This window comes from Amblyomma mixtum, chromosome 6 (assembly GCF_055824585.1).
Source record: "Amblyomma mixtum isolate Tamu chromosome 6, ASM5582458v1, whole genome shotgun sequence".
In the NCBI taxonomy this organism is placed as follows: Eukaryota; Metazoa; Arthropoda; class Arachnida; order Ixodida; family Ixodidae; genus Amblyomma; species Amblyomma mixtum.
The window spans coordinates 15,612,289-15,628,841 of NC_143017.1; the positions used below are offsets into that span (position 1 = coordinate 15,612,289).

At 51.5% G+C, this 16,553-nt stretch overlaps 1 protein-coding gene across 1 annotated transcript in view; it reads right to left on the bottom strand.

The window, feature by feature from the left end:
- Positions 1 to 16,553, bottom strand: part of LOC149338280 (uncharacterized) — a 273,452-nt gene that overhangs the window by 24,490 nt on the left and 232,409 nt on the right. The window contains exons 40-43 of the mRNA XM_089550727.1: positions 12,347 to 12,596; positions 5,118 to 5,317; positions 4,052 to 4,373; positions 2,480 to 2,551 (exon numbers count right to left, since the gene is read on the bottom strand). Of these exons, the coding sequence (XP_089406853.1) occupies positions 2,480 to 2,551; positions 4,052 to 4,373; positions 5,118 to 5,317; positions 12,347 to 12,596 (844 nt within the window). The remainder of the gene's footprint in view (positions 1 to 2,479; positions 2,552 to 4,051; positions 4,374 to 5,117; positions 5,318 to 12,346; positions 12,597 to 16,553) is intronic.

Sequence of the window (16,553 nt, forward strand, 5' to 3'; positions counted from 1 at the left end):
GGTCGTCAAGAGGTCGTCTCCCTCGACCGACTCAAACCAGCGTACCTCGAGACACCTCCCCAGGAGCTCCCCTCAGATGTTGCCGGCCCACCTGCAGACCTGCTTGCCGCTGTGGCTAATCCATCTCTGCCCCGTCGGCGCGTACATTTCGTCGTTCCGTCTAGGCGGGGGGCCCTATAGCGCCCGGCGACGCTATAAAGCGCCGGCGCTAAGATCGGCGTTACAGCGCGCGCTAGAAACAGAATAAAGATGGACCGCGCGTGCTCGGGGCGCACGCCCGGCACGGGCAGTCCGGAACTAGAAGCCTGCCACGCTGGTAGTCTCTGTCTGGTGCTCCGCTGCGACCCCGCAAAATCCTCAACACCCCCATACCAGGATTTGGCATGGAACCCTTACCCTGAGCGGGCACCTCGTCTTGTACTTTACTGGCTCACCTGGCTTCGTCGTCATCATCCTGGCTGCTCTATACTCATCACAGGTGATTTCACCGCCCCTCACCGTGAATGGAGTTACTGTGTTCCAGTGAACGTGGGCATGCCGTCCTTGATACAATGGCGCATCCTCAATAATGACGTTTCCATGTCAACACGGCGCAGCATCCACACACGCACGCCACCACTTTCACCAGACCTCGCCTCGTGGCTGGGCGATCAAACGGGTAGCTGGCATCGGGAACCGGACTGCTGGGGTAGTGATCGCTATCACGTTCGGGTCGGCCTCCCTACTCACGCACCACACCGCCTTCGTCGCCAGTGCGTGGTGATTCATTGGGACGCGTTTCGCACCTCGTTAGCAAAGGACGCACTCGACCCTATTCGCGACACCATCACTATGCTGCAAGCGGCGGTCGACAAAGCGGCTTTATCATCATGGGTCGGGGAACCTGGTTCAGTAGCCGGTATTCGGCTTCTTCAGCTTTCGGCACAGCATTGAAAGGCAGAGGTTCACGTCAACCGACACCCTTAATCCATGGAGGCTAAGCTCCGCTACGTTTAGATGACAGCTGCAGCCAGACGTCATTCACGTCGCCTTTCTCGCCAACGTTGGTTGGCGTGGTTCTCTGCGCTGGGTTCAACCACGACTACAGCGTCAATTCAGAGAACCTTCCGAGCAATGGAAGGTAGTGCACGCTCCCCTGAGACTGCTTCCAGCGCGTGCCTCACGTCGGAAAAAGCCCCATATGAATTCGCGTTTGACATGGAGCAGATATTATTCTACAGCTATGACACACAACCACCTGTGGTCTCCGCCCCATTCATGTTTCAGCCGAATACAGGAGCCCTTCCACCTGCTCATGCCATCTTCGGGATGCTGCCTCCGTTCACTTTGTCTGAATTCATCGTTGCAATAGATCAAACAAAACTGCACACTGCCCCTGGTCCTGACGGCGTGACATATGAGCTTCCTTGGAAGGTATCCTCGGTTCTTTAAATACTGCCTGGCAGTCACGAGAGATATCGCAGCAATAGCTGCAAGCAGCTATCATCGCGTTTCCAAATCCCGGAAAACTTCATGACAACATATCCAATCTTCGCCCAATATCTATCAAGTCTACATTGTGGAAATTGTTTGAACATATGCGGGGCGAACCGTCTGCAGTGGTGGCTAGACGTTCAGAACTGGTATCATCCGTCACAGATTGGCTTTCGTCTTCAACTCGGTGCAGAGGATGGCTTAAAATACAGAGAGGTACAGAGGATGGCCTCCATGGTTATGATCGGTGTTCGATCGGCCTGTATCCGGACAGCTATTGGCATGGATGTGCACAGGGCATATGACCAAATCAATCATGCTGCGCTCATTGAGATGCTACGCTGGATACACTTACTCGCCAGCACCTGACACCTTCTTTCAGACCTTTCTTACATCTCGTGAATTCGTCATCCGCATCTAAAAAAAAAGTGGGATCCTTTCACCCACTTCTTGATGTACCACAAGGGTCAGCGCTATCTCCACTACATTTAAACATTTACCTTCTGCACTTTGCTTGTCTATTGGGCGATATTGCTGACCTGCACGCAGTCATTTATGCGTGGACCTTACAGACTGCTCCGTTCATCCGTCTCTCCAATCTCAGGCCACAAGTTTACAGTTCGCACTGACAATTACAGATTAATGGTGTTCTTTTGTAGAACTCACATTGTCGCACTGAAAGGCGGTTCTCTTTACCATCGCGGACGCGCATGGCCGCCGTGCTTTTAACCGCACCCCTATCAGCCTTTATTTGAACGGAAACAGAGTTCTAGTGGTCACCTCACGCCCAGTCCTCGGACTTGACTTGTATGATTCCGGCTCCACAAGCCCCTAGCTACGCCCAGTACGCCAGGTTTCCAAAATGCTGCATCTCATCGTTCACGTACACCCTGCTTACATGGCGCCAACACCGTGGCCTGTAATGATTCTTAACCAACACGTCCTCTCTCTCCGGCCCCGCCGCCGCGAGCCGGTTTCATCCTATAATGATCAAGAGGCACAACACCTGAAAACCGCCTTGCATCTCGCTGAACCATGTCTGTTTGCTGCGTCCCACGTAATGAGCTTTTCTTGGCACCTGCGGACGAAAACACAAACAAAGGGTACTTAGAAATTGTGAAAAAAGCACTTGGCATATGTATACCGGTTTTCTGCTGGCATATGTATACTGTTTTCTGATGCCCTACGAAATCGTTGTACCTTCGTTCGACTGCAGCACAGGGAAGCTAAATGCTGTGCTTCAAATACTGCAAGTAGTTTGTAAAGCTACACTACGGATGTGCGCAGTAAACATGATTAACCGCTTCTTCGCCCTGGGCTTCGTGTAAGCATTGAACGCGTTGAAAATCAGGCTTTGCTGCACAGTCATCAATACCTTTCACAAGAGAGACGTGTAGGTTGAAGACGGACCTCGGAGTGAGGGTCAACATGCCATGGCGAGTTTTCAAGTTCCCAGTTATCATGGTACTTTATCGCGTCTATGTTGTCACCGCAAGTTCTCCAGTTCACTACTCTACCCGCCAACTTCGGACAAAGCTAAGCTGTATCCTTAGGTGAACGGCGCTGTCCACAGATATCCGCGCCACAATGGAACGCTGAACGTGCTTCATTGCGGGGTCTAGGTGGTAAAACGTGGGTGCTGCGAGCAGGATCTCAATGTCGAAGTTAGAAAACGCGACTATGAGATGTTCAGGCGCCGTGGGGGACGAGTTCCTGTGACCAATGTAGAGGAATCCTCCCCTGTGTTCACGTGCAAGACGCACTCCTCGGACGCACTCACTTATTTGGTTCTTTTTGCAGCGCGCCTCAGGTCACACGCTCCTATTATCGACATTTTTCCTCTCCGGAAACACAGCAATTGAGGAGAAAAAATGAAAATTGTTTCAAGTTTTAGCGTTCGCAGTTACATTCAGTTCTGGTTCCTCCTTCCAGTCTGTTTTAGACGTACGCGAGTATTTTTCTAGGCCGAGTTCTTGCGAATTGTTACCAGAAATGCTGAGTGGACGGGTAGAATTATCACAACGTTGATATCATAAATTGGCTACCGTAAGGCGATCTTTTGGCTTTGTAGTACTGATTGTTCCGCAAGGTATAAACTACAAAAGTGATAATATCGCCTAGAAGTTGATTCCCACTCTGAAAATAGTTCTGCACGCCTTTTTACAGCTTAATATTCTGCCGTGCATGAAAGCGGGCATATCCACTGTTCTGTTTTAGACCGAAGTGCACAACGGGGAAGAGAATACGCACGAAATCAAAGGACACAGCACCTTTTTTCAAAGGATTTGATATAGCATGAAGGACGCATAAGTAAAATCTTTTGATGAATTAACCGAATACGCACATAAAAGCCAAAAACATTCGAGAATTAACTTCTTCTGCGTGTTGTCTACCCCTTCGTCATTTCTAAGCTTACGTCAGCAGATTTTGTCGAGCAAGAGAATTGTATACCTCGGCGAGGTCATTGATATGCAAATGTCTTTCATGAAAATGATTAGGCATCAGTGTACCTTTCTGTCCTGTCAAAATATCAAGTACCAAAGGCTGAAACCCGCAATGTCCTAAAGGAAACTCGCACCTGATTGGGCGACGGTAAGACGCACGATGCGCCGGCGGCCATTCGACATTGCACCTGAACGGCGTCCTTGGCATCGCCCTCGTTGGGATCGATCCAGTACAGACCGTCCGCAAGTTCCGGGTGCGAGGCTGCCAGGTCGCGGCATGTCCGTGCCGGTGCGTCCTTCTGGCCCGTCGGGTGGCGCAACCGGTCGTACTCGTCCACCAGTTTTCGGTAGTAGTCGAACACGATGCGCTGCTTCTCCTCCAGCGGAACATTGGCATCGAACAGCTTGGCCGGTTCATCGCCCGCCAGAGGGTCCGGTCCTTTCACCTGGCCTTGCCTGCACCACGACGAACACTGTTGACGCACCGCAGCAATGGGCGCCAGTGGTAGCGGTCATTTATTCGCCTTACATTACGTCAGTTTCCAGTGGTTTCTTTTTCTCTAGAAAGGGGGAGGGCAAAATCCCGATACAGAACGTCCTATTACGCACCCAGATATTCTGGGCAAGCGCACGTTTCTGAAGAGAAGTTGCTTATTAAAGCAGTTTTTCGGATATGGTAAAATTGCAACATTACAATGAATGTATCCGCGGATCAGCCCTTGAGACTTGAAATTTTGTGCTATTCATTGCCAATAATGAAGCTCACTGAATTTTTATGCCAGCCTTAACTACTGGGCGCAAGCGCAGGACAAGCCTGCAAAGCAAAATTTTGTTACGCGCCGGAAAAATACCCTGTTCCCATCAGTGTGTTCGTAACATATCTTACACATAAGCTGTCTCACAGCTATTGACGATTAACCATCCCGCTGGTTTCCGTGGCAGTATTAATTACTCCGTGTAACTACAGGACAAACTTTAAAACAAAGATTTTGTCACACTTCGGTAAGTTAGGCAATTTCCATCAATATGTTCACAACAGCATCTTCCGATTTCAACACTTGCCTCACAAAATTGATGTATCTCTATTGAAACGCGGCCGTCGATTCCGCCTTCGCTCAATCATGCTATTCCCGTACAGTAACCGGGGGATGGAAGCCAGACTCGAAAGTATTCTGGTATAAAAGTCAGTGGCTTACTTACCCCATAATGGCGTGGAGTGCGGCGGCATCATAGCCGAAAGGCTCGCCGGGTCTTCCGGGTGGTCCAGGTGGTCCCGGGTTGCCAGGCGTGCCCGGTTTGCCCGATTCCCCCTGTGGTCCCCTCAGTCCCGGTGGACCCATGGGGCCCGGAGGTCCCTGTGACCCGTCCCTACCCGCGGGTCCTTTCAGGCCAGGGGAGCCCTGTGTAGAAAATTGTATAGAAACAGGCTGCTAGCAAGGCGGACCACTAAGGGTCACTTAACCAGCTACACTGTGGCTACTTGCAGAACAGACACCTTCACTATGCTACTCTATTTCTGTTAAGCCGCGCTGCTGGCTCAAAGGCCCCAAAAGATTGAAGGGAGCTCTGTCGGCCCTTTCACGGGACTAGCAGTGCAAAGAGGCCGCAACATTGATGAACAACACATGGGCTCAAACCTGGACCCGGGTATTTGCCCCAGAAAAGACCTCGAGCCGTTTCTTTAGTGCTTTCGCTCCTAGTGGGAGTAATTAAATGTAATTAGAGCATCAGATCAAAGCGGAGATGATAAATAACAGAATACTGTGCAAACAAAATTCATTGTGCTGTACGGCGGCGTACATTTTAAGCTTGCATCATCATAGACAATTATTTGTTTCTCGGGTGTTTTTCTCTTAGGAAGGGATTGAAAGAAATATAGATATGAAAATCAACTCAGAATTGAAAAAGCCAGTTTATCGCGTAATTAAGAAATCATCAATATCAGTTTCAATCAACGCCAGCGCACGGCTGTCCCACGAAGTCATACTGAACCTCCGGCTGCATAACTGACAAAGTGGCCGCGGAAATCTCTGACGCGAAAAGTTAATTGCCTAGAGGCTCCATCGCTTCGCGAACTTTAGCGTGCGTTCCCAGACACCCTTGCAGCGTGGGGGGGGGGGGTAGCGGTCTCGGACTCAAAGAAGATGCCCTCGACTACGCATGGCAAGCTCAGCGGAGGACAGCTACCAAGGGACAAGAGATTTTTGGTCGTATGGTGCCCAGCTTTCGCCGGTCCCAAGCCAGCGAATGGGTCGGAGCCAAAGGTTCACAAACAAAACAAAGCTTATACAGCTATGAGACGATAGAGATGATTTCGCAATCACTTGTACAAACACATACAAAGTGATTAACAAAATAAAGCAACTCGTGCAAAGTTACAGTCGAGAGGCAATGCAACACAAAGGAAATATTCCACCTAAAATGCACTAACTCAAGAGAGAGGCACACAAACAAAACACAATTTGTTCACCGGGCACCGCAACAGTCCGACGACCAGAAGTTCACGACGGTACCGTCCCGCAGACTGGCACGCGCTACCTCGTTGAACCGCGGCTGGGCGAGTGGTGTTATCCCGGTAGTCGAGCTGGCGCGCTTCACTTAAGCTTGAACGGCGGCTCGGACTAGTCGACAGCGGTCAACGCCCTTCTTATATAGAAGAACTTGGCTTGATCCACGTCTGTCTGTTACTCGCGCCAAGGCAGACGCACACATACACACAGTATCAGCTGAGCAGTCTCCTTCTCGCGTCGGGCGCGCGTCCCCATTGGTTAAACGCCGGGAGTGGCTTTGAGTTGCTTCCAGATTTTTCTTGTCTGGCACCGCCGCCGACGCGAGAGTGAAGAGGGACGAGGTGGTGGTGAAAATATTTTAATGAAATGGTTTAGGAGGTTGTAGCGGGGGTTGGAGCTCTCAGTCCGGAACCCCATTGGCGTAGGCTGCTGTCCGGGCTCTTTCGATGAGTTGCTTTTGACTCTTTTCGTCCAAGCTGGACAGAGCTGCCTCCCACCCCTCCTGCGTTGGCTGGTTATTAACAGTGATCGCCTGATTTCGTTGGCAGGCCCATACCATATGGTACAGGTCCGCCTTCTCCCCGCAGAATTTGCATTGTGAGTCAAATGACTCCGGGTCTATGGCATGTAGTCTTCGTGGGTTGTTATAAGTGTTGGTCTGTAGCTTTCGGAGGTGTTGTTCCTCCCCTTTATCTAGTGTCTTAGCCGGCGGAGGGTAGACCCGACGGGATAATCTTAAGTGCTGAAGTATGTCATTGTAAGTTAGTAGTGGGGTAGGAGGTTCCACGGCATCCGCACTGGATGCCCGGGGGAGAAATGCTCGGGCTGAGGCATGTACGCTCTCGTTCCCTGGGATGCCCTGGTGACCTGGTACCCATATTAAGTGTTTGTGTGTGGGTTGGTAGCCACGGATGTAGCTATCTTGCAGGATTTTAGCTGCTAGCGGTGTGACCCTACCCCTGAGGTAATCGCGATACGCTGTCTGTGAATCTGTGAGAGAGAGAGAGAGAGACTCTTGAGAATGTATATTGAGCTAGTGTGTGTTGCAGCTAGAGCAATCGCCACATCTTCCGCAGCCAGTATGTCCTGGCTAGCTAGTACTAGTCCGTCGACTGTTGTATTTTGGTGCACTACCGCGACGGCAGTCATTCCCTGCTCGGGACCCGCAGCATCGACATAGAACACGCCCTCGCGCCCGCCGTAGTGTCTTTTCATGGCTTCGGCTCGTGCTTGTCGTCTTGACTGGTGAAAATCAGGGTGCATATTCCTGGGTAGTGGAGCTGCCTTGAGTTGTCCTCTCCATGAGGCTGGGATGTCGGTTTTGGTGTCTAGCTGTCGGGGGCAATTGATGTTTAAATCACTCAGGACTTGTCGGCCAGTTCGAGTTGTGGAGAGCCGTACCACCTGCGCCGTAAGGTGTGCCTCTATCAGCTCATCGATCGTGTTGTGCACACCCAGTCGCAAGAGCCTGTCCTTCGATGTCGCAAGAGGGAGTCCCAGGGCCTTCTTGTAGGCAGTTCTGATTATGATGTCGAGGTTTTTTATGTCACGCTTCTTAAGGCAGAGGTAGGGCGCTACGTAGACGACGCGGCTTACAACGAAAGCCTGCACCAGTCGCAGAGTATCGTCTTCTCGCATCCCTGATTTGCGCGTCGTTATCCTGGCGATCATCCTGGCGACTTGCTCGCTCACGAGCCGTAGTTTCTGGAGGGCAAGAAGGTTGTTGCCGTTGCTATTTATGTACAGACCGAGTATCTTCAGGGTCTGAACTTCCTTGATGGGTGAGTTGTCTATGCGGATATTGATGGTGTCTTGATTCTTGCGTTGACGGAAGACTATGAGTTCGGATTTTTCGGGTGAGCACGTTAGTCCACACGCCCGGGCATAATTTTGAACTGTTGTCGCCGCTGTTTGTAGTTGTCCTTCAATCATTCCCATACTTCCCGTGGTTGTCCAGATGGTTATATCATCAGCGTACAGGGCGTGGCGTATGCCCTGTACCTGATTGAGAAGAGGTTGGAGATTTAGGAGTGCAATGTTGAAGAGAAGTGGTGATAGTACAGCCCCTAGCGGAGTGCCTCTCGTGCCCATCTTCACTTGCGTTGTGTGTTTTGTGCCGGTGCTGATGTTGACGGTTCTGTCCGTAAGGAAATCGCAGATGTACGAGTAGACTCGCTGCCCACAGTTCATGCTGTGGAGGTTGTTGAGGATTGTGGAGTGTTTGACATTGTCAAACGCTCCCTTCAGGTCAAGTGCTAGAAGCGCTCGGTTACTGTTTGTGCGTGCGGGATCAATGACTTCGCGTTTGATTTGCAGAAGCACATCATGGGTGGACAAGTGTGCCCGGAATCCAAACATAGTGTGTGGCAGTAGCTCATTGTCCGCAAGATAATTAGAGAGACGCGTGTGGACTGCCTTTTCCATGAGTTTGCCTGCGCACGACGTGAGGGATATGGGGCGCAGGTTTTCGATGCTGATTTTCTTGCCGTGTTTGGGAATAAAGTGTACATTGGCTGTTTTCCATGCTTGTGGAATGGTGCCGGTACGCCAACATTCGTTTATGTAATCCGTGAGTTGCTGCAGAGCCTCCGTGCCGAGGTTGGCCAGAAGTCCGACAGTAATTTTGTCTTGTCCCGGGGCTCTGCCTCGGCGCATATCTGCTAGTGCTGCAATGATTTCCTCTGAAGTGAAATCTCTGTCTAGGTCTTCGTTCGGTTCCCCACGGTACTCCTTAATGTAGGGTTGTGGGTCTGGCGCGGTGCAGATATAGCGACGCGTCAGTTCATCCACGAGTTCTTGATCCGTGCCTTGAAAGCTGTGTAGGGCTCGATGCAAATTTCTGTGTTGTTCACTCTTCGCTTTCGGAGGGTCAATTAGGCATCGCAGAAGGTTTCCATGTAGCCTTGGTGTCTAGGCGGCCTTTGAGGGATTCGCACTTCGTTAGCCAATTGGTGCGAGCGAGGTCCCATGCGTATTGGTCTGCATGAATAGTAAGCTTGGCTATTCGAAGTCTTAGTTTCCGATTGTGTCTTTGTTTTTTTCCACCGTTTTATAAGACTACGTCTTGCTTCCCAAAGGTGTAGGAGGTGGTTGTCAACAGCTGGGTGGCCCTCCGTGGTGGCGACAGTTTGTGAGCTTTTCTTTAAGGTCCAGAATGGAAGCCGCCCAATCTTCGTAGCTGGTTATTTTTTCGGATGTGGTTAGTTTGGTGTCCTTCCTAAATGTCTCCCAGTCTGTAATTCTGGCTTGCCCTCGTGGTTTGCTGTGCTTGTTGCTTTCGAAGATGGTCTGCAGCACGTAGTGATCGCTGCCTAGGGTCTCTCCTGTATTCAGCCACTCATAGTTGCGGGCATTGCGGACGAGCGTGAGGTCGGGGGAAGCATCCCGCGTTACGCTGGTGCCGACTCGCGTCGGGTGCTGCGGGTCCGTGAGTAGGGTCAGAGCCATGTCAGCGATGGCGGATGCTAGTTTTCTGCCTTTCGTGTCTTCCTTGGGGTATCCCCACAGCGGGCTAGAAGCATTAAAGTCGCCAACTATAGCTAGGGGAGGTTTTTGGGCTTCTCTTAGGGCTTTAAGAAAGATCACGTTGAAGGCTACGCGGTGCTGTTTGGGGCGACTATATATATTGAGTATATAGGTGCCCTTGCTGTTTCTGTGCTGCGGCAGAATTTTTATGAAGGTATATTCAATGTCACTGTCTATATTAAGGTCTACAGTGATTGCCGTGAATGATTTGTGGACCAAGATGCATGTCGAGGGATTTGTTTGATGTGTTGAGTATCCTCTGATCTTAGCCTCCGTATTCACTTCCTGCAGGGCTATTATTTGCGGCGTATCGGGATGAGAGTCTATGTATTGCTATAATGTTTCCCTCTTCCGTTTTAGTCCCCTGCAGTTCCACTGTAGGATGGTAAGTTTATGTCTGCGTTGTGGAGCCATGCTGAACACTAGAATCGTGGGTCTCATCATGTGGTGCGCACTCAGGTTGTAGATCTATCTCAGTGCTTAGCAGGCGACGAGTTCCCATTTTACCCTGTAGCTTTGGGCCCTTGTTGTGAGAAACATCTGATAATTCCTGAAGTTTGCGGTCAATTCTAATTTCTTGCGCTTGCATCCTTATTAGAACTGGTTCGAGGTTTTCCATCATGGGTTTAATAACTGATTCGAACATGCTTTTGATTGTCGTCTCGATCATAACTTGTAATTTATTTTCAATGAGGTCTTGAATTGTTCTTTCCAAGCGAGTGATGCGTTCCTGGGTTTGGGGGAGCTCTGTATATTGCGGCTTTAGTACCTGCGGTGGTGGTGCCTGCGGAGTTGGCGCCTGGTGTGGTGCGTCTGGTGTAGTTGATTGCCTCTCGGGGGTGCTAATATCTAACTGGTGTGGAGACGGAGGGGTTAGCTCTGCCTTATCTTCTTCCATCGGACATGCCTGTTGCGTCGATGGAGGTAATGTGTTGTTTGGATTGACTGCGATGCCTAACTGCTGTTTCAATGTGCTATTTTCTGATTTTAGTTTTTCAATCTCTGCTTTAAGTCGTTTGTAAGCCAACGCTTCGGGGGAGGAGGCAGCTACATCTGCCCAGCTCACCTTGCTGCCGTTGCGTTGCTCCTTGTTATGGGGTCCTGTTGTCTTCTCGTCTGGACGACTGCCGTTGTTGTGCGACACCTTATCAGTAGTCCCAGGTCCATTGCTTGAAGAGCGTGAGCCTGGGGGTGCTGAGTTGTTGCTGGAGGGCTGGGCCTGGTGGGTCAGTCGGTCCCCGCGGCTCGATGGGCCTCTGCTGCCGGCCCGGTTGCGAAACCTGGATCTTGACCGGTGGTTGACTTCTCCTGTCTTGGGCTTGGTTTTTTGTGATGTTCGGTACTTGTACTTGCACTGCTTCGACCCCATGGGATGTGGACCTTCGCAGACCGTGCACTTGGGTTGGCAGTCGTGGGATTCTGGAACATCTTGCTGACCGCACTGCGGACACCTTGACTTCGAAGGGCAAGGGCAAACATCCGCCCGGTGTCCAAGTTTCCCGCACAGTGCGCAGGCTGGCGTTGTTTTCTTGTATAGGCGTACCGGAACCGCTTCACCGTAGTAGAAGACGTGAAACGGAACCTTTCTTCCTTCAAACGTGATGGCCGCCACGTTGGAGGAACCTAATTTTCTCACGCTCACCACTGGTGCGTCCGGGGAGCGAAGCTCGTTCGTGTTGTCTTCGTTGGAAACCCTCGGGTCCACTTGTATTACTCCTTTGCAAGTGTCGTCGGAGGGGCGGAGGTAGGAGTACACTGCCTGTGCCTTGTCCCCAAGCTGAATTTCGTGAATTGCCAGGATCTTTCTGATTATTTGGGCGTCTCGCACCCCGACGACGATGATGTTCTGTTCCCATATGGGCCAAACGCTGAGCTCGGCTGAGCCCTTGTCGACGCCAGCAGCAATGTGCAAGGCGTTTCCGACCGCGTTGCTTCCCCTGAATTTGCTGAGATCCAGCGTTCCTTTAGGTTTGATTATGATCACTGCATCTTGCTTGTCCAGACGCGGCTGCGGAGGAGGCTTCCAACGCTTGACTTGCGTGCGGGGCGTCTGCTGCAGCGGCGTATCCCCTGCCGCGGTGACGCGTCCATCTGGCGTTCGACCTTTCTGCCGTGCCGAGTGGTTGTCACGGGCTGATGCGCGTCCCCACTCTTCTACCTTGCGCTGGATAATCGCCTCCGTAACCTTGTCGAAAACTGGGGTTTTCGCCTGCGGCATGGTGACAATCTGCATCCCCTCCGGGTCGTATCCCATCAGGGTCGTCATGGTTTGCGGCAGAATTTGCCCGCCGAGCCGCGGCGGGCAGCTGAGTCGTGGCCTAACTGTTAGGCTTAGCAACTCGCGCGATCCGCTTAGTCTTCAAATTCTCGAAGGATTTGAGAAAACGGTCCCACCTGAACAAGGGTGGGTGGTCTCCTCGTTGTTCTGGAAGTGTAGCCAGATGGTGTCGCAGCGCTTCCGCAAATGCTTCGGGAAAGGATCATAAAATTCGGCGGAGCCGACGTGAGACACGTCCGCTCTTCCCGACTGCTGAGGCGCGTCCTCAAGAGGGACGAGGCATCTCTTAGAACACGCAAGGCTACGCCTTTTCCGCTAACATCGAGTAGAAATGCCTCCGACATTCGAGAAGGTTCGACGTCATGGCTGACGCAATCCCCCCGCGCACGCGTTAGCGAGCGGTGGAGTAGGGGGCTGCCACACACACAAGGCTAGTCGCTCCCCGGGGTTTCCTTCCGCCCTGTTTTACGGCGCGCGCCGGCAACAGGCGTCCGCGCGGCGCTGTTTTAAGCATGAAATGCTTTTAGCTCCCGTTGTCGGCAGTGTGGTGACGTCACGCCGAGACCGAGAGCCAATATCAGGGCACTGAATTCCACTCATGCGGGCACTGAAACGAGAACATCCGGGCACCGTACGAGATTTAACGAGATTTAACCAGACTCTCTATGCCCTCCTACAGGACCGGCATACAAGCGCCGGTAGCTTCGCGCCGAACGGGTGGTGGCATTCCTCCCTTCCTGTACGCTGCGGTTTGGGTGTCCACCGAGATGACAGAATTACTGCGTAATTTCCTTTCCTCAAAAAGCGTCGCGGTCGAAGGGCAAGGCACCGCGCCGAACGGGTGGTGGCGTTCCGTGGACTGCCTGGCAGAGCTACAACACGCTGTCGCGTTCCACTCCTAAAGGCGAAGTTTAAGCGTCATTAATTAGCAGTTAATTATTATTTAGTCATTAATCAGTGATTAGTCACTAATTAGCAATTTGTCATTACTTTGTCATCAATTATGTGTGACGTAATCCAGTGGTGACGTCAGCAGTGTCACACAGGCAAAGTCGCGCGGAAAGCGCTTTCGTCGCTACCCACTTTAGACAGTTTCGAACGCGCTGCGTATACATTCTTGTCAGGCCTGCGTCTCGTCAAGTCCGCGTACGCTTCTGCATCGTCCTGCATGTCATGCTTACTCTACCCTCGGTTACGGGAGAGGCAGAGATTTTTTGTTTCTTTTTTATGCGAAGCATATTACAATAGGTAACCCAAGCCCTTCGTGACGGTTACACGCCGTGCACACCACGTGACACAATGACGTCACGACAGATGAGAGACGGGGCTCCAACTCGTGCCGTCGCTGCGGTTGCACGCCGTGCAGACCACGTGGTATGGTGACGTCACACCACGTGGCACAATGACGTCACGACAGATCGCCGTCACGCGCTGGTAGAGGGAGAACGATGCCATCGCACAGACGCCGGAATGCCCTCGAGCGGCATTCCCGCGCATTTCGAACGCGCGTTCACACTCGGTGTAGGTGAAACGCTCGCTCCACCGGGCAGGCGGACGCGGCTTCCGTGGCATTCCAGGCGCTCACCCAACGCGCGTCTCGGGGTTAGTCGGCGTTCCGCTGTAGCCATGCCGTTGTCTTCCCCCACGACGAGGGCTTCTAGTGGTTGTATTAAAATGACCAAGTATTCAACCAAGGAAAGCCATGTATTACCAAGTCTAGCCATCAATATGCTTCGCATCTGACCAGGGTTATCCAAGTTAAGCCTCAGCCGCTTTTTTTTCAAAAATAAGCTGAATTTTGTGACAGCAAGTAAGCGCGCTGCCGGGCTCCGCGTTGATTTTTTATATATGAACAAAAAAAAAGTCAACTTTCGGTTTCAGGAGATTAGAAGTACCTCACTTAAGGCTTTCTTACGAAAGGAAAAGAGAGCTGTTCTGCGTCAAGATTGACAGTCAGGTTCCACTCTACGCATTCGTTTGCTCGCATTCGTTTGCTGGATGACATTATTGGAGGTGGTGACGAATCGCGGCTTCGGCCGTTGATCTGTTTTTATGCGAAGCATACTACTTTAGCTACCACTTCAGCCCTTCACCGTGGTTGTGCGCCTCCAAATCACGTGATACATGACGTCACACCACGTGACACGATGACGTAACGACAGTGGAGACACGGGGGCCCACCTCGCGCCGTCGCTGTGGTTGTGCGCCTCCAAATCACGTGATACATGACGTCACGACAGTGGAGAAACGGGGGCCCACCTCGGGCCGTCGCTGTGGTTGTGCGCCTCCAAATCACGTGATACATGACGTCACGACAGTGGAGAAACGGGGGCCCACCTCGCGCCGTCGCTGTGGTTGTGCGCCTTCAAATTACGCGACACGATGATGCTTCGCATTCTCCAGGCTTAACCAAGTTAAGCCTCAGCCTTTTTTCAGCCAGCGTCCGCTTCGGCGGACACGGTTGTTGCTGCGACGCGCGTCTTTCATTATAGGTCTCAGAAACAAATTACATCCTTTGTTCATCAGTTAGATATCCTATCTGCATCCTTAAGAAGGCATCTCTCCGCGGCCTAGGAGGTCTCCAGCAGTAAGAAGCAGTTTCATTCTCCCCAATGGAACTAAAGACAAGGGCACGACGAGAGCTAGCTTCCGAATTGTATCGTAACATAGCAAATGTTGACAATTACACGCATGCGCAGTGCATGCAAAAGTAAATGACCTCATGACACGTCTGCACCTGCGCTGTCTTGCTGTAACCAGCGTCGTCGCTCCGGCGAACGCAGTTTCGCACCGCGCGTCTGTTTCCATCGTTCCTTTCTCTGCACGTGGCAGCGATCATCCTGTCACGTCATCTTGCACGCCGGCGGCCTAGGGACCATTCACTCCTAGACCTCAATTTTTTTTCTTATTTTATTCTCACGTCTCATGACCTTCGTGACTAGTTACTTGACATTGACGATGATGTCACAAATGACCAATTTTCGGCGACATATTTTGCGGACACTTCAGGCGTCAATATAGCCATCAAATGCTTTCGCATTAAAAATATTGCCGTGACAGGGATTTGGAACGCACGGCAGAACGAACAGATCAGCTTCGCTGCTCACTGCCCGGCAGCACTGTGCTACTGCCGCAGCCCCTCACGCCTCGTGCTAAACTGCAATTCACTCTCACGCTGTGCATTGCACATCGTCGTCTGCAGCGCGAGCAGGAAAGATCAGCTTAACCTGACAACAATATCATCGCCCTGCGTGTCGACGACCCAGGAAAGCAAAGCCATGAGCCAACCAGGCTGAACACATGCTTGCCGCTCCTTTAGTACCGTTTTATTGCCCTAATAACCCCTTTCAGAGTGTTACATAAGGAATGGGATTACATATCTTACGTGAAGGCTCCAATTTCTGAACAAGAGAAGGGACGGTCGTCGCAAATGTTGACGGCCGTGTGATGACAGCAATCACCCTTGGAAGGAAGTTCCACTCGATAGCTGTTCGAAGAAAAAGTGACCCAGCAAACGTAGCGATTCTAGTAAGTGGTCGAGCAACAATAAATGCATGCGTTTTGCGGTGGGACATGCGTGAAGGAGGTACTAGGTATCGAGGTTAATTTAGAGAGCTGTGAATGACCTTATGGAAAAAGCAAAGGGTATCGATTCGACGACTAGTGCTAGGGTTCAAAAGTTCGGACTGAAGTTTTCATGACGTTACGCTGGTATTGAACGAATGGTGAGAATGAATGAATCTTACATCGGGATTCTGTAAAGATTTAAGGGTGTTAGCTAGATAAGATTGACGGGGATACCAGATTCTCCGGAGAGGATATTCTTGACTAGAGATATAGAGGCGAGTGATTGCACATGCCGTGGTGCATGACGTAGACGACGTTTCACAAATCTGAGGGATCGGCTTGCCGATATATGACGTTAATGATATTGTGACGAAGAAGACGAACCTGGCAGCAGCGCGGCACGGAGCGCTCGCGCTAAGCTTGCGGCCATTAAATCGTCTCATCCATCGTTCATTGCGCCTCATTCTTCGGCTGGCTTCCGCGTAAAATCTGGTGTCAGGTGCTGGGTCCCCACCACCATCCTGGTCCAGGAGCTTCGGCACCCTGCGTGTGGGCAATGTGTACCTGGTCCACACCGCCCGGCTGTGCTCCAGCCCTCCAGACTAGAACTAGGAGGAAATGGACTTAGGTAGAGCATCTAATGCGAAGGCAGGATAACCGCTGATCCTTGGATTCCAAGAGAAGGCAAGCACGGCAGGGGTCGCGGCAGAAAGTTAGGTGGGCGGATGAGATTACAAAGTCGGCAGGAATACGATG